This window comes from Salvelinus alpinus, chromosome 38 (genome assembly GCF_045679555.1).
Source record: "Salvelinus alpinus chromosome 38, SLU_Salpinus.1, whole genome shotgun sequence".
Classification (NCBI taxonomy): domain Eukaryota; kingdom Metazoa; phylum Chordata; class Actinopteri; order Salmoniformes; family Salmonidae; genus Salvelinus; species Salvelinus alpinus.
Window position 1 is genome coordinate 13,874,143 of NC_092123.1, and position 23,534 is coordinate 13,897,676.

Consider the following 23,534-nt stretch of genomic DNA (forward strand, 5'->3'; position numbering starts at 1 on the left):
CCCTGTGATGAGGATCTGTGTGGTGGATGTGCTGTTACCTACCCTTACCACCTGGGGGGCGGCCCGTCAGGAAGTCCAGGATCCAGTTGCAGAGGGAAGTGTTTAGTCCCAGGGTCCTTAGCTTAGTGATGAGCTGTGTGTAGGTCGATTCGGTGTAGGTCGATTCGATTTTAGTCCTGTGTATCTTGTGTATGCATGCATACTGTATTTGTGTGATCGGGAGAGTCTGTGCATATGTGTGCTCTCCGTCATTGTCTATTTATAGACACTTTAATTAGATTGCAGGTCAATCTGTATCGTGAATGCATGCAAGATCACAGGGTTTCTCTTCTTGTTATGGCGAGATGAGGCATAGGCCCAAGCTAAGTGAAATCCGCTCATGGATAGACCACAACATGAATCCTCCCAACTAAACTCTCACAAGAGTCCAGGGTCGTAAACATTAAGCACCAAGAAAACGGACTGGAACAGGGAGGGACTACTCACTTTTGTTTTCTGTTGCAAAGTATTTTAAAACGTTTTCTGCTGTGTGCTCTAATAAACACAACCCAGGATATAGCATCCAATAACTTTAACTTGTGACAGGCTACAGTGTAACACCATTATCTGCAAGCCAGTTAGGAAGTATACTTAAGGTTAAATGTCACGGGGCCCCCGCACCCCAAAAAATTGGAATGGTGACATTTGCGCGATCGGTTTTCTATCGCTCATTTGCACATCACGTCAATGATATCATGTCATCGTGTGGGACTGTGGGTCAATTAACCTTATCGGAGTGGGCGCCCTGATTCTAGTTTGTGTGCTAGGCAGGCTACTGCCTGGGAAGGTCCCCCACTCAGAAGTATGAGGCAGGGGTAGGTTGACCTCAAGTCTCCCAACTGGAAGCCCGAGGTAGGGGGAGCGGGGGAATCTATCAAATAGTGCACCTCTAACTTTGTACAGTAGTAATGTAATTAGTAAATCAGTCACACTACGAAATGCTACCAAATAAACCACAATTCATTCATAATACTGTGAATATATATAGTTTCACAGACATATTGTTGCATTTTTTTCTGATTTGTGCAAAATATAATATAAAATAAAACCAGTCTGCACACCACCAAGATGAATTGGTTTAGTCTTGACTCTTGGTTGACAGTGTTGGGGGATGGGTAATGTATTGATGCTCGAGTGCCATATCAACATTTGTCTTTGTTACAACTTTTTGATATTTTTGAGTCTTATTTTTGGATTTATATAGCTGTAAATATTATTATTTGTGTTCCAAATGTCTGAATAAAAATTTGTGCAGAATGGAGCTTTTTATGGGAGTGGGGTTCGCCCAGGGAGCCATACAACCTAGAACTGTTAAACAGCCATCACTACTACATTAGAGGCTGCTGTATATTGGCATAGACTATAAATCACTGTGCACTTTAAGGAATGGAACACTAGTCACTTTAATAATGTTTACAAATCTGGCATTTCTCATCTCATATGTACGTATATACTGTATTGTACGTTCTTAGTCACTTAATGTTTACATATCTTGCATTACTCATCTCATATGTGTATATACTGTTTTCTACACTATTCTACTGTATCTTAGTCTCTTCCGCTCTGACATCGATCGTCCATATGTACATAGTCTTAATTCCTTCCTACTTAGATTTGTGTGTATTGGGTATATGTTGTGTAATTTGTTAGATATCACTGCACTGTCGGAGCTAGAAGCACAAGCATTTCGCTAAACCCGCAATAACATCTGCATGTGACCAATCAAATTTGATTCGATTTGAGGAGGTCAGGACCCTATTTCTTTAAAAATATTAAGTGGATTGTACAACAAAGGGATTTCTTTTTAAATGTAAAGACAAGATCTTCAGAAAGGGAGACATATGTAATTTAAATTTGATTAAAGTAAGGTGTTTTAGACATTTTGTAAATAATGTATCTAGGTAAGTAAAATATATAAAGTAAGTGGGAATATTATGTTACATTGTATTTGACGTGGAACATTTTGTCTGAAACCATGATACTGTACCTCCTTACAAAGGTGCAATATGCAGAAATCGCGTCGCCATTTCCTAGTTGCTGAAATTCTAATATAGTTTGCCTAATGTCAGTTTGTGACATAACAAGCAATGTATAATGTAGAGTATCATTGTACCATCTAAAATGCTGTGAAATATATTTTCTATAACAAAAAATATTGTATTTTCAGCTGGTGTACAAAACCGAAAGTAAAAGAAGCAAAAACAAAACTTAAGAGCGAGAAGCATAGAAATAGCACACAAAGAAGAGATCTACCACTTCTTAGACTTGCTTTCAAAGAGTGACAGATCTAACTCACATTTCTATGTGAATTTGGTAGGGTTTCCCATAGTTACAGTGAGGGAAAAAAATATTTGATCCCCTGCTGATTTTGTACGTTTTCCCACTGACAAAGAAATGATCCGTCTATAATTTTAATGGTAGGTTTATTTGAACAGTGAGAGACAGAACAAAAAAATCCAGAAAAACGCATGTCAAAAATTTTATAACATTTATTTGCATTTTAATGAGGGAAATAAGTATTTGACCCCTCTGCAAAACATGACTTAGTACTTGGTGGCAAAACCCTTGTTGGCAATCACAGAGGTCAGATGTTTCTTGTAGTTGGCCACCAGGTTCGCACACATCTCAGGAGGAATTTTGTCCCACTCCCCTTTGCAGATCTTCTCCAAGTCATTAAGGTTTCGAGGCTGACGTTTGGCAACTCGAACCTTCAGCTCCCTCCACAGATTTTCTATGGGATTAAGGTCTGGAGACTGGCAAGGCCTCTCCAGGACCTTAATGTGCTTCTTCTTGAGCCACTCCTTTGTTGCCTTGGCTGTGTGTTTTGGGTCATTGTCATGCTGGAATACCCATCCACGACCCATTTTCAATTCCCTGGCTGAGGGAAGGAAGTTCTCACCCAAGATTTGACGGTACATGGCCCCGTCCATCGTCCCTTTGATGCTGTGAAGTTGTCCTGTCCCCTTAGCAGAAAAACACCCCCAAAGCATTACGTTTCCACCTCCAAGGTGAGATCTTGCATGGAGCCTCAGGCCTAGGGATATTGACAGTTATTTTGTTCTTCTTCCATTTGCGAATAATCGCACCAACTGTTGTCACCTTCTCACCAAGCTGCTTGGCGATGGTCTTGTAGCCCATTCCAGCCTTGTGTAGGTCTACAATCTTGTCCCTGACATCCTTGGAGAGCTCTTTGGTCTTGGCCATGGTGGAGAGTTTGGAATCTGATTGATTGATTGCTTCTGTGGACAGGTGTCTTTTATACAGGTAACAAGCTGAGATTAGGAGCACTCACTTTAAGAGTGTGCTCAGCTCGTTACCTGTATAAAAGACACCTGGGAGCCAGAAATCTTTCTGATTGAGAGGGGGTCAAATACTTATTTCCCTCATTAAAATGCAAATCAATTTATAACATTTTTGACATGCGTTTTTCGGGATTTTTTGTTGTTGTTATGCTGTCTCTCACTGTTCAAATAAACCTACCATTAAAATTATAGACTGATAATTTCTTTGTCAGTGGGCAAACGTACAAAATCAGCAGGGGATCAAATACTTTTTTCCCTCACTGTACATATTGCATCTTTAAAGAAAATGCCTAGTCCCATTTCAGGAAATAAAACATCCTAGACTATTATTTAAATCCTAAATCAAAGGTAGCATAACTCAGAATTTCATGAATTAAATTTCACAGGCACCATGTAATAATTTCTCATCCCTCCAGAAATAGCTATAATGGGATGGGTCAATTATTCTTCATGCACTCAGGACGTGTCAACTCCCGCGCTAAGAGATATCTAGATTGCATGTCTTTTGTTTGACCAAAACACGACAGCGAGGGTCCAACGCAGTGGATAGAGACCACAGCGAGTTTCCCTGTATTTGGACGGGAAAAAGCTGTCAGAGCTGTAACGCATTGCATGTTTCTGTTTGAGTCTGTTAGGTGAAAATGTGTCTACACTGTGTACAAAACATCCAGAACACCTTCCTAATATTGAGTAGGCTGTTTGAGAGGTTTGAATCCTAATCAACCCATCCAATTTGAGTACATCTGTTGTAGAAGTACAGTAGCTCAATGAAGCTACAGTACTCTAGCAGTAGTCAAGCTGCATTGTCAGTGCATAGGTGAAATTTGCTTTTCAGCTTCAGACAAAAGCTAATATTTAACTTTCAACATATTCTTCTTTTCACGGAAGGTGAGTTCTTTTCACGGAAGGTCTGATGACAGCACAAGTCCTGCCAAGAAACATTACTGTGCATTATAACTATTTGAAATAGGCGTAAAACAACATGAGTGTCAATGGCAGCCTAAAGTGGTTGGTTTTCAAAATGGTACAGCTCTTTAACAGTTTAAGCTACAGACACAAGACCAACTGTAAAGAGATCTTACAACTACATAACTATTTTATGAACTACACTGAACACAAATAAACCCAACATATAAAGTGTTGGTCCCATGTTTCATGAGTTGAAATAAAAGATCGCAGAAATTTTCCATAAGCACACATTTTGTGCATCAATGTGTTTACATCACTGTTAGTGAGCATTTCTACCCTGCCAAGATAATCCATCCACCTGACAGGTGTGGCATATCAAGTGGCTGATTAAACAGCACGATCATTACACATGTGCACCTTGTGCTGGAGACAATAAAAGGTCACTCTAAAAATGCAGTTTTGTCCCACAACACAATGCCACAGATGCGTTTCAGGAATTGGCATGCTGACTGCAGGAATGTCCACCGGAGCTGTTGCCGGAGAATTTAATGTTAATTTCACTATCATAAGCTGCTTCCAACGTCATTTCAGAGAATTTGGCAGTACTGTACATCCAACCGACCTCACAACCGCAGACCATGTGTATGGCGTCGTGTGGGCGAGCGGTTTGCAGATGTCAACGTTGTGAACAGAGTGCCCCATAGTGACGGTGGGGTTATGGTATGGTCAGGCATAAACTACGGACAACGAACACAATTGAATTTTATCGATGGCAATTTGAATGCACAAAAATACAGTGACAAGATCCTGAGGCCCATTGTGAGGCCCATTTTTTTAAGGTATCTTTGACCAACAGATCTGTATTCCCAGTCATTTGAAATACATAGATTAGGGCCTAATGAATTTCAATTGAGTGATTTTCTCATTAACTGTTACGCAGTGACATTTTTTTAATTGTTGCGTATTATACAGGGCACGTTTGACAAAGTGACCTATGTCTCAATATGTCTTGTTAAAATAAAGGTTAAATAAAAAAATAAGAACTCAGGGAAAAGCTGTAGCTGTATTGACAATTTCGATGCAAGGCAGCACTCAGATACAGTTAACTATGAAAGGTTGCTTTCTTCATAGGGGGACTCCCAAGTGACGCTGCGGTCGAAGGCACTGCATCTCAGTATCACAACCGGCCATGATAGGGAGTCCCATAGGGCAGCACACAATTTGCCCAGCGTCGTCCTGGTTTGGCCGGGGTAGGTTGTCATTGTAAATAAGAATTTGTTCTTAACTGACTTGCCTAGTTAAATAAAAGAATTACAATAAAATTCATGGTCTCATTGAAAAAAAGTAATACTCCTGTATACTGACAGTTGACAGCATATAGAATGCAACCAATATTCTATATTAGAAGAGAATACATTTCTCAACATTTGTATTTGAATCAAGCCAGTAAACGTAAATTGTCATCATCAATGCCAATACTTCCCATTCATTTTGATGTCAGACATAGCTGACAGTCAGTCTGACAAGGTGTCTATTGTCCCTGTATAAAATCTTATGCTAGTGATGAATCCAATTTCCCCTCCGGAGATCAATAAAGTTTAGGAAGTGTATATTTGACCAGCAGCAGCAGCAAAAAAAAAAAAAAGATTAGCCATAGTGGTTCGAAATTAATTAAAATTTGGTTTAGGAACGAGAATGAGGTTAAGGTAAGGGTTAGGAAAAGGCATTAAAGTTCACATTGGTTTAGCGTACCTTCGCCATTAATTTTCTGCTGGTCGAATATAATTCAAAATATCAGGGCAAAAACTAAAACCACAGGAAGTGCTGAGGGGAAATTTGCATACATTATATCGAAGGAGAATGCTTATCAATACACTGAATAAAAGTTTCAATGTTGTCCATCAGAGTGGTATACTTACAAAGCAGGATCAATGAGTTAGCCAGCTAACTTTGATAAACAATGCTAAACTTAAATTTTTTGGGGTTGTTGAGTCAACTAGACCATTCCTATTTCAAGCTTATCTTTCAAAAAAAAAAATATTTATGAAAGAATATTTAGGTAAGTTAGCTGGCTAACTTGATCCTGCTTTGTAGTATACCCCTCTGTTCCACTGGCTTCATAACAAACATATTTGCCTATGGTTTGTAATAATTTTTATTTTATTATTAGAGTGTTGCATGTTCAGGATGTTCGGCCTACATAAGACACTGCATTTATATTTCTTGTTTTGCATTTACATTGTGTTAGTTGCCTATGGTTTGTAATTCTTCAGTTGTTCATGAAATCCTTGATTGGGACGGATAGAGGGTCTTGCTTCCTTCACAACGGCAAATGCTTCATCAAACCCCAAACCTTCTCTGTACATGAGGTACCCAATTAATACTGAGGCAGCACGAGAGACTCCGGCATTGCAATGGACCAGGACAACCCCACTCTGGAGAAAAATGGGGAAAGAAATCTAAATGAACGACTTGAGAAATGTGGCAATAAGGTGTTACACAGTTATACAAAATGTTATACAGTGCATAGGTTACTATTCATAGCAAATACCCTACCCACTCCTTATTTACTTGTTTTTATTGTTACGGCAAATCTCAATTATTGTCTTACCCGGTCAGTTAACACAAAGATTCATTAATTTATACATGCACACAATAACCATTTTTATATTACCTCAGTTTTGGCTTGATCTATGAACTGTGAACATTCTTGGAGATATGAGGTGATGTCTGTTTCCGGAATATCCAGAATGGTCACTGTTTTATAACTGAATAGATCTGGGAAGTTATTTTTAACACCATAGGCGACATTCAATATATGTGAAACCTGGAAGGAAGAAGTGTTGCGTTAGGGAAATGTATATTTTTTATTGTTTAATTGAAATGCACACCACATTAGGCAAGTTTTTACCTTAAATTTCTTCAAAGTTTCTATATCTTGGGCTGCGTCTTGGGATGCTGAAAAAAAAGAAAAAAAAGTATATCATGCCTACACACTGTTGTAACAAGTCAGGCTACTATGTGTTAACTAGACAGTACAGAAAATAATAATTTAGACTGAAGTGAATGGTTCAGTGAATCACGCTTGTGTAATGAGTAACCTTGACTGAGACCTGAAGAATTGCGTTATCGACCTGAGCTTAAGCCTAAGCTTTAGCTCAGTGGGCTAATACAACCTACAGTCTTGTGGCACACAGGAGAACCCAGTCACATTCACAGCAGTTCTAAAAGTTGTCCCAAGTCCCCCTTAAAACACTTCCGGATATTCTGAGGACCCCCTACATCGGAGATCCCATTTTTAAGAGTAAACAGTCTGCTCAATAGTAATTTATTGTCGACACTCAATCTGGAATTGAAAACATTGTAATATTTGAAAGTATTTAAAAACACTTATCTTCCATAATGTGAGATATTTTGGACTTAGTGCAGTTATTTTCTATTTGCTAGGTCTCTTTGATTTTCCTAGGACCCCTGTTTGAGAACCACTGATATACACTAGGGTCTAGAATAAACACAATAGACACTAGGCAGGTTTCCATTGACCCAGGTTTATGTGCATATTTTCTAAAGGGCTCTCTTGATCAAAATGTCTGCTCCCATCGCTGTGAATGTCTAGAGCTCTAACTTGGCTTCCTGAACTTTTATTTCAGAAAGTGTTTGTTTAAAATGTATTAATTATTTTAGATTATTGGATATAAATCAATCTCTGAGTGAATGATAATGAATCGCTTCTTGTTGGGATGCGTTTGCTGAGTAAGGATGCATATGTGGGAAACCCATTTGAGATGTCCACTGGTGAAGTATGCGCTGGGAAAAGGGGAGTCTGTCAGAGTGACCATGAGCCTCAAAAGAATCCGGACAACAGAAGTTTTGTGTTTTGAACTTCGGAGTAGAGCACCCATCAAAAGAGTCATCTCAGGGGTGACGACAGATATTAAGGTTGAACACATGGACAAAAGATGTGCTTTTCTTTCAAAAACAAGGACATTTCTAAGTGACCCCAAACTTTTGAACGGTAGTGTATATCAGATCCCTTCACAGGCTCAAGGGGAACTTGGGAGGGCGGGTCTTCCGGTGCCAGTACCCCTTGCAACTCTTCAGATGTAAAATCCTTGAGTCCCAAAAACTTTTCTGCCGCATTCACAATAATGTCCAGTTCCTTAGATTTCTTTAAGACTTGTGCCGTACAGTTTATAACTGTGGCAATGAACTCCACAAAATCCCCTTTAACACACAATGTATCTTTTGACTGGCAGCAAACATTTACTACAGCCTGTGGTGTGTCCACTAACATATGTTCACTAGCATCACTTGTTTTCTCAATTATTTTTAATCGCCTCCGCATAGGAGATTCGATTGACCGCTCAAACCTTTTCCACCTCAATCTCCTTTACCCTTACAGGGAACTTCAGGAAATCGGGATCATGATCCCCACCACAAGTGCAACAACATCGTCCTTCTACACACCGTTCATCAATATACTCTGTCCGTTTGCACACCCTTGCAACATGGCCAAATCCTTAAAAATTATTACACTGCAATGGTTTGAGGACGAAAGCTCTTACAGCATATCTTACATAACCAAGCTTCATATGCGTGGGTATTTGCTCTTTATCAAAAAACAGGACCGACAGATTTTTTTTCCCCCCATTCCCCCAGCGGGTCAGACGCCGGGCATCAACCACACCAGGACTTTTCTTCATTAAAATAACATCAAATTGATCAGAAATACAGCGTAGACATTGTTAATGTTGTAAATGACTATTGAAGCTGGAAATGGCTGATTTTTTATGTAATATCTACATAGGTGTACAGAGGCCCATTATCAGCAACCATGTGTTCCAATGGCACGTTGTGTTAGCTAATCCAAGTTTATAATTTTAAAAGGCTAATTGATCATTAGAAAACACTTTTGCAATTATGGTAACACAGCTGAAAACTGTTGTTCTGATTAAAGAAGCAATAAAACTGGTCTTCTTTAGACTAGTTGAGTATCTGGAGCATCAGCATTTGTGGGTTTGATTACAGGCTCAAAACGCCAGAAAAAAATTACTTTCTTCTGAAACTCATCAGTTTTGCGGGTACGATTTAATGAAGCTGCTAGTTGAGCACTTGTGAGGCGTCTGCTTTTCAAACTAGACACTATGTACTTGTGCTCTGCACATCTGTGGCCTGCTGGAGGTCATTTTGCAGGGCTCTGGCAGTGCTCCTCCTTGCACAAAGGCGGAGGTAGCGGTCCTGCTGCTGGGTTGTTGCCCTCCTACGGCCTCCTCCACGTCTCCTGATGTACTGGCCTGTCTCCTGGTAGCGCCTCCATGCTCTGGACACTACGCTGACAGACACAGCAAACCTTCTTGCCACAGCTCGCATTGATGTGCCATCCTGGATGAGCTGCACTACCTGAGCCACTTGTGTGGGTTGTAGACTCCGTCTCATGCTACCACTAGAGTGAAAGCACCGCCAGCATTCAAAAGTGACCAAAACATCAGCCAGGAAGCATAGGAACTGAGAAGTGGTCTGTGGTCACCACCTGCAGAACCACTCCTTTATTGGGGGTGTCTTGCTAATTGCCTATAATTTCCACCTTTTGTCTATTCCATTTGCACAACAGCATGTGAAATTTATTGTCAATCAGTGTTGCTTCCTAAGTGGACAGTTTAATTTCACAGAAGTGTGATTGACTTGGAGTTACATTGTGTTGTTTAAGTGTTCCCTTTATTTTTTTGAGCAGTGTATATATACAGTTGAAGTCGGAAGTTTACATACACTTAGGTTGGAGTCATTAAAACTCGTTTTTCAACTACTCCACACATTTCTTGTTAACAAACTATAGTTTTGGCAAGTCGGGTGGGACATCTACTTTGTGCATGACACAAGTAATTTTTCCAACAATTTCACATATAATTCACTGTATCACAATTCTAGTGGGTCAGAAGTTTACAAACACTAAGTTGACTGTGCCATTAAACAGCTTGGAAAATTCCAGAAAATGATGTCATGGCTTTAGAAGCTTCTGATAGGCTAATTGACATCATTTGAGTCAATTGGAGGTGTACCTGTGGATGTATTTCAAGGCCTACCTTCAAACTCAGTGCCTCTTTGCTTGACATCATGGGAAAACAAAAAGAAATCAGCCAAGACCTCAGAAAAAACATTGTAGACATCCACAAGTCTGGTTCATCCTTGGGAGCAATTTCCAAACACCTGAAGGTACGACGTTCATCTGTACAAACAATAGTACGCAAGTATAAACACCATGGGACCACGCAGCCGTCATACCGCTCAGGAAGGAGACGCATTCTGTCTCCTAGAGATGAACGTACTTTGGTGCGAAAAGTGCAAATCAATCCCAGAACAACATCAAAGATCCTTGTGAAGATGCTGGAGGAAACAGGTACAAAATAATCTATATCCACAGTAAAATCAGTCCTATATTGACATAACCTGAAAGGCCGCTCAGCAAAGAAGAAGCCACTGCTCCAAAACCGCCATAAAAAAGCCAGAGTACGGTTTGCAACTGCACATGGGGACAAAGATCGTACTTTCTGGAGAAATGTCCTCTGGTCTGATGAAACAAAAATAGAACTGTTTGGCCATAATGACAATCCTTATGTTTGGAGGAAAACGGGGAAGCCTTGCAAGACAAAGAACACCATCCCAACCGTGAAGCACGGGTGTGGCAGCATCATGTTGTGGGGGTGCTTTATGCAGGAGGGACTGGTGCACTTCACAAAATAGATGGCATCATGAGGCAGGAGAATTATGCGGATATATCGAAGCAACATCTCAAGACATCAGTCAGGAAGTTAAAGCTTGGTCGCAAATGGGTCTTCCAAATGGACAATGACCCCAAGCATACTTCCAAAGTTGTGGCAAAATGGCTTGAAGACAACAAAGTCAAGGTATTGGAGTGGCCATCACAAAGCCCAAACCTCAATCCTATAGAAATTGGTGGGCAGAACTGAAAAAGCATGTTCGAGCAAGGATGCCTACAAACCTGACTCAGTTACACCAGCTCTGTCAGGAGGAATGGGCCAAAATTCACCCAACTTATTGTGGGAAGCTTGTGGAAGGGTACCCCAAACATTTGACCCAAGTTAAACAAGTTAAAGGCAATGCTACCAAATACTAATTGAGTGTATGTAAACTTCTGACCCAGTGGGAATGTGATGACAGAAACAAAAGCTTTAGTAAATCATTCTCTCTACTATTATTCTTACATTTCACATTCTTAAAATAAAGCCATGATCCTAACTGACCTAAGACAGGGAATTCTTACTAGGATTAAATGTCAGGAATTGTGAAAAATGTATTTGGCTAAGGTGTATGTAAACTTCCGACTTCAACTGTAGTATCCTAGCAAAACTAGTGCATGATTGTGTGAATAGGGCAGTTTGCCTGACTCAGTAAATTGGATTATGGCCTACACTTCGCAGACAGGAAAGTGAATAGAATATAAGCATCACATGGCTGACACTGGGCTCTGACACAGTCCTGTCGCTATGGTTCAGAAAGACAGAGACTGGCTGGGCCAACAGCTCACTTTGCCTCATTTACACTATAGCCCTACAGCCAAACCAAGCAAAGCTGAACTGTAGGCCTGTATTGGGCTTGCCTGGTTACAAATCCACCATAGTTGCTAGAACTGTGATGGAAATTACAATATGAAATGAAAATAGAGCCAACATAGTATAGTTTGCGTAGGGATGGACACGTCCGGATAAACGTTAGTATTCGATTACTTGAGTGACTGAAAAATTATTATTTGATATCTTACTATGGTTTTGATTTTACAGATACAATACATAACATTTCCTGCCATTCAATAGAGCAATATTCATATTTTTGTAGGCACTACTCTGCCATGGCTCTTTGGCCAAAGCTTACAGTGAAATTAATGTTTTTTATCGATAAACGCCAAAAATAAGGTCTGTAGTTTAACACAGGTTTAGGAGATCTTATACATTTTGTGCTAGGAGATACAGTATGTAACCACTCTCAAATTCATAGACATAGCTTTGAATATTCATTATATCAAAATTATAGTTTTAACCATGTTGAGGCTATAGGCCTACAGTGTTTCTTTACAATTACATTGTTTACAAATAGTGTAGTAGAAAAAGCTTATATTTTGGGTTCTGATAGGGTTTAAATGTTTAAATGTATTTGGCTAAGGTGTATGTAAACTTCAACTGTGTATATATATATATAGATATATATATTTATATATATACTGTATATATTTTTTTTTACAGAAGTGGTTTGATTTAGTTACATTTTTGCTCATTTTTTGGGGGTGTTGTTTCCATGTTTGGAAATCTTGTTTCCGTCCCGCATATTAGGTTGCAGTGCATAAAAAATGTTCGATCGCCAATATATCAAAGACGAATACATAGGGCTCAGCCAGGAGTTGATGGACAGTCGGAAGAGCAAATGAAATGGTAGGAGGGCCATCCCAACTTCAAGTGGTTTCCAATTTTATGTCCTACATCACACAGGCTCAGAAAATATACTCTGTCTGTGGGAACCAAGGCTATTGCTCAATGCAAGCCATTTCGATCTATGGTGTACACAGATCAATTTATAAGCGGAAATGGCGGTTGGAACCAGGACCAGCACCCCGCAGGTCCCCTAAACAGAGAACTTTACATTTAATAGGATTATTCTAAATGACTACTGCTTTTTAAAGAAATGTTTTCAACTATAAAAATGTTTCTTTACACCCACAAGACACTTTCAAGACTTGCTTTTCTGGTTGGCTGGCATGTTTCACCATCCAATTATTTAAGATCTAAAGTAGTGCAAATTTCACCATGGCACGGACCATGGCGATACATTGGCACATGATGATTATTTGAATATGGCAAATATTAGTAAATTATTGTATTCTATCCCACCCACTACACTGTTATTCAACACTTGGGTGGGTTGCACCAACTCTTAAACTGGGTTAAAAATCAACAATTCATCTTGTTGCACCAAATTGTAAACCTAGAATAAATTAAATCCTTCCTCTAATCTAAATTTAGTTTCACTATAAACATGGTTTAAATTAATCTATGTTGGTGCGACCCACTTTGTGTGTGACGTCATTACGTCCTGACGTTGTCTACACGAGACAGTTAAAAGGAAACGCTCGATAGAAAATAATTTTCGCATCTATTTTATATGTAAACTTTCTAAATGTCGACAACAACAAAATGTCACTGGACAATTTAATGTAAACAACTAATGATGATGCCTTACAGAGCAGTAGAAATGGCTTGATAATGCCAACATGAAGATCCAAACTGGTATCTTGAACAAATCCACAGCCTGACATCCCTGGTTCCTCAATTTCGTGCACATTGGAGTCGTCCATTGTTTCTATATGCCGTCGCCCCAGCACAGTTGTCACAACAGTGCTTTGCTTTTTCAGTTTTGTTTTCGAAAATCCTTGAATTTCCTGTGCAAGTGAATGCATTGCATCTGTCAAATGGGTTTTTGCAAGCACAAATACTGAGAACCGCTAATCTCGCTAGCAGTATATTGTAATCCAATGAAGTGCTCGCGTTTTTATTGCAAACTAACGTCTTTCCGAACGCTAGTTATCGGGCTACCACCTGTCACAGTCATACAAATGGGAAATATGAACGGGATTGTGTCACGTGAACAGAGTCGTGTTGCAGGGAGCAGCCTCGTTCTGAGCGGTGGCAACACCTAGGTAGCGAGAAAGAAAAACAGGGAGACGGGTGGATTGTGGGTTTGTTAGCCTTGATGTTTTCCTGAAATGGACGAATTGTAACACTATAACACGATTTTTATTATAGCAAGTATTTATTATATACCAACACTATACTGCGAAGATACAGGACACATTTTGGTTTGAGGAACACCTTGAACAAGTAAAATGTCACGGGGGGTAATGCAGCCGAGCCAGCAGAAGCTGGCAGAGAAATTTACCATCCTTAACGACAGGGGAATCGGGATGCTCACCCGGGTCTATAACATCAAAAAGGTAACTAAGATATGTCTTTGTTACATTCTTCTTAAGTTCATAAATGTATATATAAATGCATCCATTCTTAGGTAAGTAACTAGAAACCTGTGTTTGGTTCTAATAATACAACGTTACATGACTGGTGCAAAGCATCGGGAATGTTCAGGAATCAGTGCAAGGCCTTAATGCTAGCTAGCCTGCTTCTAATGGTAGACAGACTGCTAGCTAATCGTCCTCATCTTGTAGTAGCTCGTTAGGCAGAAAGCTCGGGTGGGTGCATAGCCAGAAACGACATTCTGTACGGTCTACCATCTAACTATCATTATAGATATTAGGTCTGATTTCAAGAATCCGTACGTCTGTTAACACACAACGTTAGCTAGCTAACTATGATCAGCCCCCAAACCCTTCAATTGATAGTTTGCTGTTGAGTGTGATGATAAGTGAACGTGTTGATGACAGCAATTTAGGTAGCATGCTAGTAGTGATGGGGGCGGGGGGTATTTTAGTCGATATCATTTTGACTATCGCAATATGTTTAGAGCACTTATTTCCATGATTGATCAAAACGAGTTCTCATGGCTCGCTCTTGTCCATCTGCAGCAGAGACATGGTGAGCAATATGTTTGGAACATCGAATCACAATGAAATCACAGTATCAAATCACAATACTGGGTGTGCAGCAAAGTAAAATACTGCAATGATAGACTACGGTATAAAACCCTCCATTTGGAGACTATCGCAATACTGGGTGTGCATGATTTTGATCCAATCTTTTTCAAGGTCTTGTTGAGCAGCTGACTTGTTTTTTAATATGTTGTGTTAGCGCAGGGCTTGAGCAAAAGCCTGTACACCCAGTAGCTCTCCTGGATTGTTGGCCAGCATGCACCATTACAATTACAACCAAATACTCTGTCTTTATTAAATAATTCCCTCATTCAATGATCCAGGTACCAAATGGCTAAGGTGGGCGACTTCTAAGCAAAGTAGCTAACTAAGACATGTTTGGGATGGTGTTGTGCCGAAAATCACCCCCCCTGACAAGAGTTCTTCCCCCCTTCGCGTTCTTCATTGCTGGGACTTGCTTGCTAGTTGAGATTTCTGCTCTTCACTCCGTTGTCAGTTTAGCCTACATTTCTCAAATCTTAGTAGCAGAAAGCATTTTTGTCTGCAGTTTTTGGTTTGGCTATTTGTTTCAATATGGCGCCCTGGGCAAACCTCCCTTCCCCTCCTCTCCTCTCCCTTCCCCTCCTCTCCTCTCCCCTCCCCTCCTCTCCTCTCCCCTCCTCTCCTCTCCCTTCCCCTCCTCTCCTCTCCCTTCCCCTCCTCTCCTCTCCTCTCCCTTCCCCTCCTCTCCTCTCCCTTCCCCTCCTCTCCCCTCTCCCCTCCTCCCCCTCTCCCCTCTCCTCCCCTCCTCTCCCCTCTCCTCCCCCTCCTCCCCCCCCTCTCCTCCCCCTTTCTCCTCCCCCTCTCCTCTCCCTCCTCCCCCTCTCCTCCCCCTCCCCTCCTCCCCTCCCCTCCCCTCCTCCCCTCCCCTCCCCTCCCCTCCCCTCCCCTCCCCTCCCCTCCTCCCCTCCCCTCTCCTCTCCTCTCCTCTCCTCTCCTCTCCTCTCCTCTCCTCTCCTCTCCTCTCCTCTCCTCTCCTCTCCTCCCCTCTCCTCTCCTCTCCTCTCTTCTCCTCTCTTCTCCTCCCCTCTCCTCTCCTCTCTTCTCCCCTCCTATATCCGCTACTGATTTGTATTAGTCTATGAATAAATCTCTACCAAAATTCGTAATGTCTCCCATGTCTTATTCGATTAGTATTTTTGAAAGTGTAAGGATAATAATTCAGCCGGAGTTGTTCTGAAATGTTTATTGCTTGCCAACATTTTACTCCCTCTGTGTAATAAAACGCATACATTCATTATTAATTTCGGTTGCCTATCCTGACGTGATGTTTGTTCTATAGAAAGTATTTGACTCTGATGTGTTCCACTAAGTATTTGACTCTAGTCACAAAATTAAGGAAATTAGAAGGGGGGAGAATTCAGGCAGGGGGGAGATTTTCGGCACAACACCGGGACGATACCAGTATGACAATATTTTTGAACGTTGTCAGAAGTACATTGTATAGAGGAGAGAATCTCAGAGTGTCAGAATTATTTCTTAACATCCAATTTTGAACGCTTGGAAGGCGGTTTTACAACGAGTATGCAGCATTGGTTTCATCAACTGTGCATCGTATCAACTTTGTCGGCCTTTTGCGGTTATAAACTTGTGCCGGTGGAAAGTGGTTTTATAAAATATTTTTATTGGGGGAGGGGCGGGGCATCACACATGACAATTATATTAATGCATGCTAATAGTTAACTAGCGAGATAACCGGCCAAACTACACTATGTTTTGAATTGAATCTAGCTAGTCTGTTGTATTATTTTACCTGCTACTGCAATGTCTCTCTCTCTCCTCTGGCAACGGCCCACTGGCACACACCTTGACTTTTCCAGGATTTTCATTGCTCACCAAAAATTTGCTATAACTGGGCAAATAACTCAATAACTAGCAATGAATATTGCACATGTGACTAGGCACGTTTTGACATAAAAAAAACCCCGCATCTCTTGACTGCAGGATTGAAAGCCCTACAATAATTATACTCTGATGCGCTCTGCAAAGATTAGGAGGACAGTGCGCAACACAGCACATCCGGAGAACATTTTGATCCGGTTCTGATCGGAGTAGCCTAATTGTTTGACATAGATTTTAACGTTATTTTTAAGCAATTCTTTTCCCTTGTCCATGTGGACAATCTATAATCTGCTTTTTTTTTTTTACTTGCAAAGCGGACAAGCGTTTAATGTCAAGCTCAATGATTCTTGAGGATATAACAAAAAAATCCCTCATGAGTTTAGTTCAACTCAACTGTTGTACTCTATCAGAACCCAAAATATAAGCTTGTTTTACTCCACTATTTGTAAACAATGTAATTGTAAAGAAACACTGTAGGCCTATAGCCTCAACATGGTTAAAACGATCATTTTGATATCATGAATGATCAAAGCTATGTCTATGAATTTGAGAGTGGTTACATACTGTATCTCATAGCACAAAAGGAATAAGATCTCTTAAACCTGTGTTAAACTACAGACCTTATTTTCGGCGTTTATCCATAAAAAACATTAATTTCACTGTAAGCTTTGGCCAAAGAGCCATGGCGGAGTAGTGCCTACAAAAATATGCTATTACTATTGCTCTATTGAATGGCAGGAAATGTTATGTATTGTATCTGTAAAATCAAAACCAAAGTAAGATATCAAATAATAATTTGGCAGTCACTCAAGTAATTCACGGTTGGGATGGTGCTCTTCGGCTTGCAAGCCTCCCCCTTTTTCCTCCAAACATAACGATGGTCATTATGGCCAAACAGTTCTATTTTTGTTTCATCAGACCAGAGGACATTTCTCCAAAAAGTACGATCTTTGTCCCCATGTGCAGTTGCAAACCGTAGTCTGGCTTTTTTATGGCGGTTTTGGAGCAGTGGCTTTTTCCTTGCTGTCGAAAAAGGACTCGTTTTACTGTGGATATAGATTATTTTGTACCTGTTTCCTCCAGCATCTTCACAAGGTCCTTTGCTGTTGTTCTGGGATTGATTTGCACTTTTCGCACCAAAGTACGTTCATCTCTAGGAGACAGAACGCGTCTCCTTCCAGGGCGGTATTACATTTACATTTAAGTCATTTAGCAGACGATCTTATCCAGAGCGACTTACAAATTGGTGCATTCACCTTATGATATCCAGTGGAACAACCACTTTACAATAGTGCATCTAACTCTTTTAAGGGGGGGGGGGGGGTTAGAAGGATTACTTTATCCTATCCTAGGTATTCCTTAAAGAGGTGGGGTTTCAGGTGTCTCCGGAAGGTGGTGATTGACTCCGCTGACCTGGCGTCGTGAGGGAGTTTGTTCCACCATTGGGGTGCCAGAGCAGCGAACAGTTTTGAGTGGGCTGAGCGGGAACTGTACTTCCTCAGAGGTAGGGAGGCGAGCAGGCCAGAGGTGGATGAACGCAGTGCCCTTGTTTGGGTGTAGGGCCTGATCAGAGCCTGAAGGTACGGAGGTGCCGTTCCCCTCACAGCTCCGTAGGCAAGCACCATGGTCTTGTAGCGGATGCGAGCTTCAACTGGAAGCCAGTGGAGAGAGCGGAGGAGCGGGGTGACGTGAGAGAACTTGGGAAAGTTGAACACCAGACGGGCTGCGGCGTTCTGGATGAGTTGTAGGGGTTTAATGGCACAGGCAGGGAGCCCAGCCAACAGCGAGTTGCAGTAATCCAGACGGGAGATGACAAGTGCCTGGATTAGGACCTGCGCCGCTTCCTGCGTGAGGCAGGGTCGTACTCTGCGAATGTTGTAGAGCATGAACCTACAGGAACGGGTCACCGCCTTGATGTTAGTTGAGAACGACAGGGTGTTGTCCAGGATCACGCCAAGGTTCTTAGCACTCTGGGAGGAGGACACAATGGAGTTGTCAACCGTGATGGCGAGATCATGGAACGGGCAGTCCTTCCCCGGGAGGAAGAGCAGCTCCGTCTTGCCGAGGTTCAGCTTGAGGTGGTGATCCGTCATCCACACTGATATGTCTGCCAGACATGCAGAGATGCGATTCACCACCTGGTTATCAGAGGGGGGAAAGGAGAAGATTAATTGTGTGTCGTCTGCATAGCAATGATAGGAGAGACCATGTGAGGATATGACAGAGCCAAGTGACTTGGTGTATAGCGAGAATAGGAGAGGGCCTAGAACAGAGCCCTGGGGGACACCAGTGGTGAGAGCACGTGGTGCGGAGACAGATTCTCGCCACGCCACCTGGTAGGAGCGACCTGTCAGGTAGGACGCAATCCAAGCGTGGGCCGCGCCGGAGATGCCCAGCTCGGAGAGGGTGGAGAGGAGGATCTGATGGTTCACAGTATCAAAGGCAGCCGATAGGTCTAGAAGGATGAGAGCAGAGGAGAGAGAGTTAGCTTTAGCAGTGCGGAGCGCCTCCGTGACACAGAGAAGAGCAGTCTCAGTTGAATGACTAGTCTTGAAACCTGACTGATTTGGATCAAGAAGGTCATTCTGAGAGAGATAGCAGGAGAGCTGGCCAAGGACGGCACGTTCAAGAGTTTTGGAGAGAAAAGAAAGAAGGGATACTGGTCTGTAGTTGTTGACATCGGAGGGATCGAGTGTAGGTTTTTTCAGAAGGGGTGCAACTCTCGCTCTCTTGAAGACGGAAGGGACGTAGCCAGCGGTCAAGGATGAGTTGATGAGCGAGGTGAGGTAAGGGAGAAGGTCTCCGGAAATGGTCTGGAGAAGAGAGGAGGGGATAGGGTCAAGCGGGCAGGTTGTTGGGCGGCCGGCCGTCACAAGACGCGAGATTTCATCTGGAGAGAGAGGGGAGAAAGAGGTCAAAGCACAGGGTAGGGCAGTGTGAGCAGAACCAGCGGTGTCGTTTGACTTAGCAAACGAGGATCGGATGTCGTCGACCTTCTTTTCAAAATGGTTGACGAAGTCATCAGCAGAGAGGGAGGAGGGGGGAGGAGGGGGAGGAGGATTCAGGAGGGAGGAGAAGGTGGCAAAGAGCTTCCTAGGGTTAGAGGCAGATGCTTGGAATTTAGAGTGGTAGAAATTGGCTTTAGCAGCAGAGACAGAAGAGGAGAATGTAGAGAGGAGGGAGTGAAAGGATGCCAGGTCCGCAGGGAGGCGAGTTTTCCTCCATTTCCGCTCGGCTGCCCGGAGCCCTGTTCTATATGTATGACGGCTGCGTGGTCCCATGGTGTTTATACTTGCGTACTATTGTTTGTACAGATCAATGTGGTACCTTCAGGCGTTTTTCTGAGGTCTTGGCTGATTTCTTTTGATTTTCCCATGATGTCAAGCAAAGAGGCACTGAGTTTGAAGGTAGGCCTTGAAATACATCCACAGTTACACCTCCAATTGACTCAAATGATGTCAATTAGCCTATCAGAGGCTTCTAAAGCCATGACATAATTTTTCTGGAATTATCCAAGTTGTTTAAAGGCACAGTCAACTTAGTGTATGTATACTTCTGGCCCACTGACATTTTGATATATTGAATTATAAGTGAAATAATCTGTCTGTAAACAATTGTTGGAAAAATTGCTTGTGTCATGCACAAAGTAGATGTCCTAACCGACTTGCCAAAACTATAGTTTGTTAACAAGAAATTTGTGGAGTGGTTGAAACACTTAGGTTGGAGTCATTACAACTAGTTTATTAAAACTTCTGACTTCAACTGTAGATGTGTGTGTGGTCACAATAATTATTTTATAAAGGCTGTCAATGCTAACTGCAATATTGGTGTACTGTTTCTTTTCTCAAGACTTGAGTGTCATTTGCAGTAAAGTCTAGGCAACAAATAACATTGGATTGCTTTCTTTACATTTTTCAGCTGTGAGTTAGGTTCACATTAACCACTTTATTTTACAGAGATTGAACATGTAGATCATATTCTTTGTGTTTTAATTAGTTAAAACCTGAATTTCCCCCAAGCAGGGAAAAAGTGTCGCCTTTTTTGGCTCTCATGAGTTTGCATCCCTGATTTATGCATCTCTTGCATGCTGTTCTTTCTGCTTATCCACCCTTACAACCCTCTAATCTTCCGTGTCCTCAGGAAGCCTATAGGCTAGACGGAGAGAAGCTTACAGAGCATCCCACTTCTGGAGGCCAAGGTTCTTATAGTAGGGACAACATAGACTACACCATAATTAAAACTTCTTAGGGATCAAATCCCTTTAGTGGGATCGATTTGACAACATCCGGTGAAATTGCGGAGCACCAAATTCAAATTAAAAGACTATAAATATTTAACATTCATGAAATCACAAGTTTAATACATCAAAATAAAGCTTAACTTCTTGTTAATCCAGCCGCTGTGTCAGATTTTAGAAATGCTTTATGGCGAAAGCAAACCATTCGATTATCTGAGGAGAGCACCCTGCATACAAACACATGAAAATCATATTTCAACCAGGCAGGTGCGTGACAAAAGGCAGAAATAGCGATTTAATATATGCCTTACCTTTGAACATCTTCTTCTGTTGGCACTCCAAAATGTCCCAGGAACATCACAAGTGATCCTTTTGTACGATAATGTCCTTCTTTATGCCCCAAAAATGTCCATTTATTTGGCGCGTTTGATTCAGAAATACACCGGTTTCAACTCGCCCAACATGCCTACAAAGTATCTAAGTTACCCGTAAACTTGGTCCGAACATTTCAAACAACGTTCTTAATCCATTCTTAGGTACCCTAAAACGTAAATAATCGATCAAATTTAAGACGGATATACTGTGTTCAATACCGGATAAAAACAACGTGAAGCGCGTTCCATGTCATGCGCACCAAAAGACTTGAGTCCATCTGAGTGACACATGGAAAGAACAGGACTACTTCTTCATTTCTCAAAAGAAAAACATCAACCAATTTCTAAATACTGTTGACATCTAGTGGAAGCCATAGGAACTGCAACCAGATTTCTATTAAAAAGGGCTTCCCATAGAAAACTAATGGAAAACACAGACCTCAAAACAATTATTCCCTGGATGGATTGTGCTCGGGGGGGCCAAATCAGTTCTGTTATACTCACAGACATTATTCAAACGGTTTTAGAAACTACAGAGTATTTTCTATCCAAATCTACTAATAATATGCATATCCTAGCTTCTGGGCCTGAGTAGCAGGCAGTTTACTTTGGGCACGTGAAAATAGTGCCCCCTATCCCTAAGACGTTTTAATAGCATCAGTATTGAATGAATGAAAGTTTGGGACACTCACATAGGCCTAGATAAGAAGGTCCCCCTACGTGGCATAACAAAGGCCTATGTCCTTGGCCTGTAACGAACATATTAGAATGTAGTATTATCTCCAAAACCAGTTCTTTTCAATTAGATATGCATGTTAGTCACTTAAGAGCCTGTGTTGATGTATACCTTTCTCTCTTTCTGTTACAATGCTTCTCCTCCAGCAAGGACAAGTTTGGAAGGTTTGCACAGCTTTTCGCCTTCCACTAAATCTCAACCTTCCTTTCCTATCGCCTTCTACCTAGTCTCATGTTTCATGACCCCTCTCTATGTTAACCACAGTGCCTTAGCACATAGTGTTGTACAGCTGCTATAAGAGGTCTGTGTTGCCAAATCGGAACGCTTTTGTTTCCCGTCTCATTGAGCTATTGCCAGAAAAATGGTCTTTAAAAGCAGAATTATAATAGAAAGGCTTTTGATTGACAGCTACTGTGTGTTACTGTGTGTTTTGAGAAACATGGTGTTTCGTGTTGTACTTTTCTCTCCCATTCTTAAATCCTTGCCCTTCAGTAGTAATCGCAATACTCGTCAGTGGCCAACAACTTGACTTTGAGCCAATCTGAGAGCACGAACCCCCACCTGGGGGAGTCAACAACAAAAAATGACAAATAAGGGCATTTTCTTCGTACATCCACGGATGAGCCAGTCACACTTCATATGCAATGTAGGCTATGGGATGGTAGCTAGCTAAGTGTAGAGTTGCAATGCACACAACTAGAGGTCGACCGATTATGATTTTTCAACGCCGATACAAATTATTGGAGGGCCAAAAAAAGCCGATACCGATTAATCATCCGGGGGAAAAAAATATATATATAAAATAAATAATACAAAAAAAAAAAAAAATGTATTTGTAATAATGACAATTACAACAATACTGAATGAACACTTATTTAAACTTAATATAATACATCAATAAAATCAATTTAGCCTCAAATAAATAGTGAAACATGTTCAATTTGGTTTAAATAATGCAAAAACAAAGTGTTGGAGAAGTAAATGTGCAATATGTGCCATGTCAAAAAGCTAACGTTTAAGTTCCTTGCTCAGAACATGAGAACATATGAAAGCTGGTGGTTCCTTTTAACATGAGTCTTCAATATTCCCAGGTAAGAAGTTTTAGGTTGTAGTTGTTATAGGACTATTTCTCTCTATACGATTTGTATTTCATATACCTTTGACTATTGGATGTTGTTATAGGCACTTTAGTATTGCCAGTGTAAGCGTATAGCTTCCGTCACTCTCCAGCAGCCACCCTCGAAGCAGCGTTACCCATGCAGAGCAAGGGGAACAACCACTCCAAGTCTCAGAGCGAGTGACGTTTCAAACGCTATTAGCGCGCACCCCGCTAACTAGCTAGCCATTTCACATCGGTTACACCAGCCTAATCTCGGGAGTTGATAGCCTTGAAGCACAGTGAAGAGCTGCTGGCAAAAAGCACGAAAGTGCTGTTTGAATGAATGCTTAC

At 41.4% G+C, this 23,534-nt stretch overlaps 2 protein-coding genes across 5 annotated transcripts in view; one reads left to right on the forward strand and one right to left on the reverse strand.

Moving 5' to 3' along the window:
• Window positions 1–6,392: 6,392 nt before the first annotated feature.
• On the reverse strand, window positions 6,393–13,713 carry LOC139566458 (dual specificity protein phosphatase 19-like). Its single transcript, XM_071387643.1, has 4 exons — window positions 13,497–13,713; window positions 7,162–7,208; window positions 6,925–7,077; window positions 6,393–6,685 (listed from the first exon to the last, which is right to left on the reverse strand). Exons 1-4 carry the CDS (start codon window positions 13,711–13,713, stop codon window positions 6,503–6,505), a joined length of 600 nt encoding a protein of 199 aa, XP_071243744.1. The 3' UTR covers window positions 6,393–6,502.
• Window positions 13,714–13,930: 217 nt separating this feature from the next.
• LOC139566456 (nck-associated protein 1-like) overlaps window positions 13,931–23,534 on the forward strand; it is a 63,912-nt gene continuing 54,308 nt past the window's right edge. For 2 of the 4 annotated variants that reach the window (XM_071387638.1, XM_071387640.1), the window contains exons 1-2: window positions 13,931–14,247; window positions 22,231–22,248. In XM_071387638.1, the coding sequence (XP_071243739.1) occupies window positions 14,140–14,247; window positions 22,231–22,248 (126 nt within the window). In that variant the 5' untranslated portion in view covers window positions 13,931–14,139. The remainder of the gene's footprint in view (window positions 14,248–22,230; window positions 22,249–23,534) is intronic. The other 2 variants (XM_071387639.1, XM_071387641.1) reach the window with 1 other exon arrangement.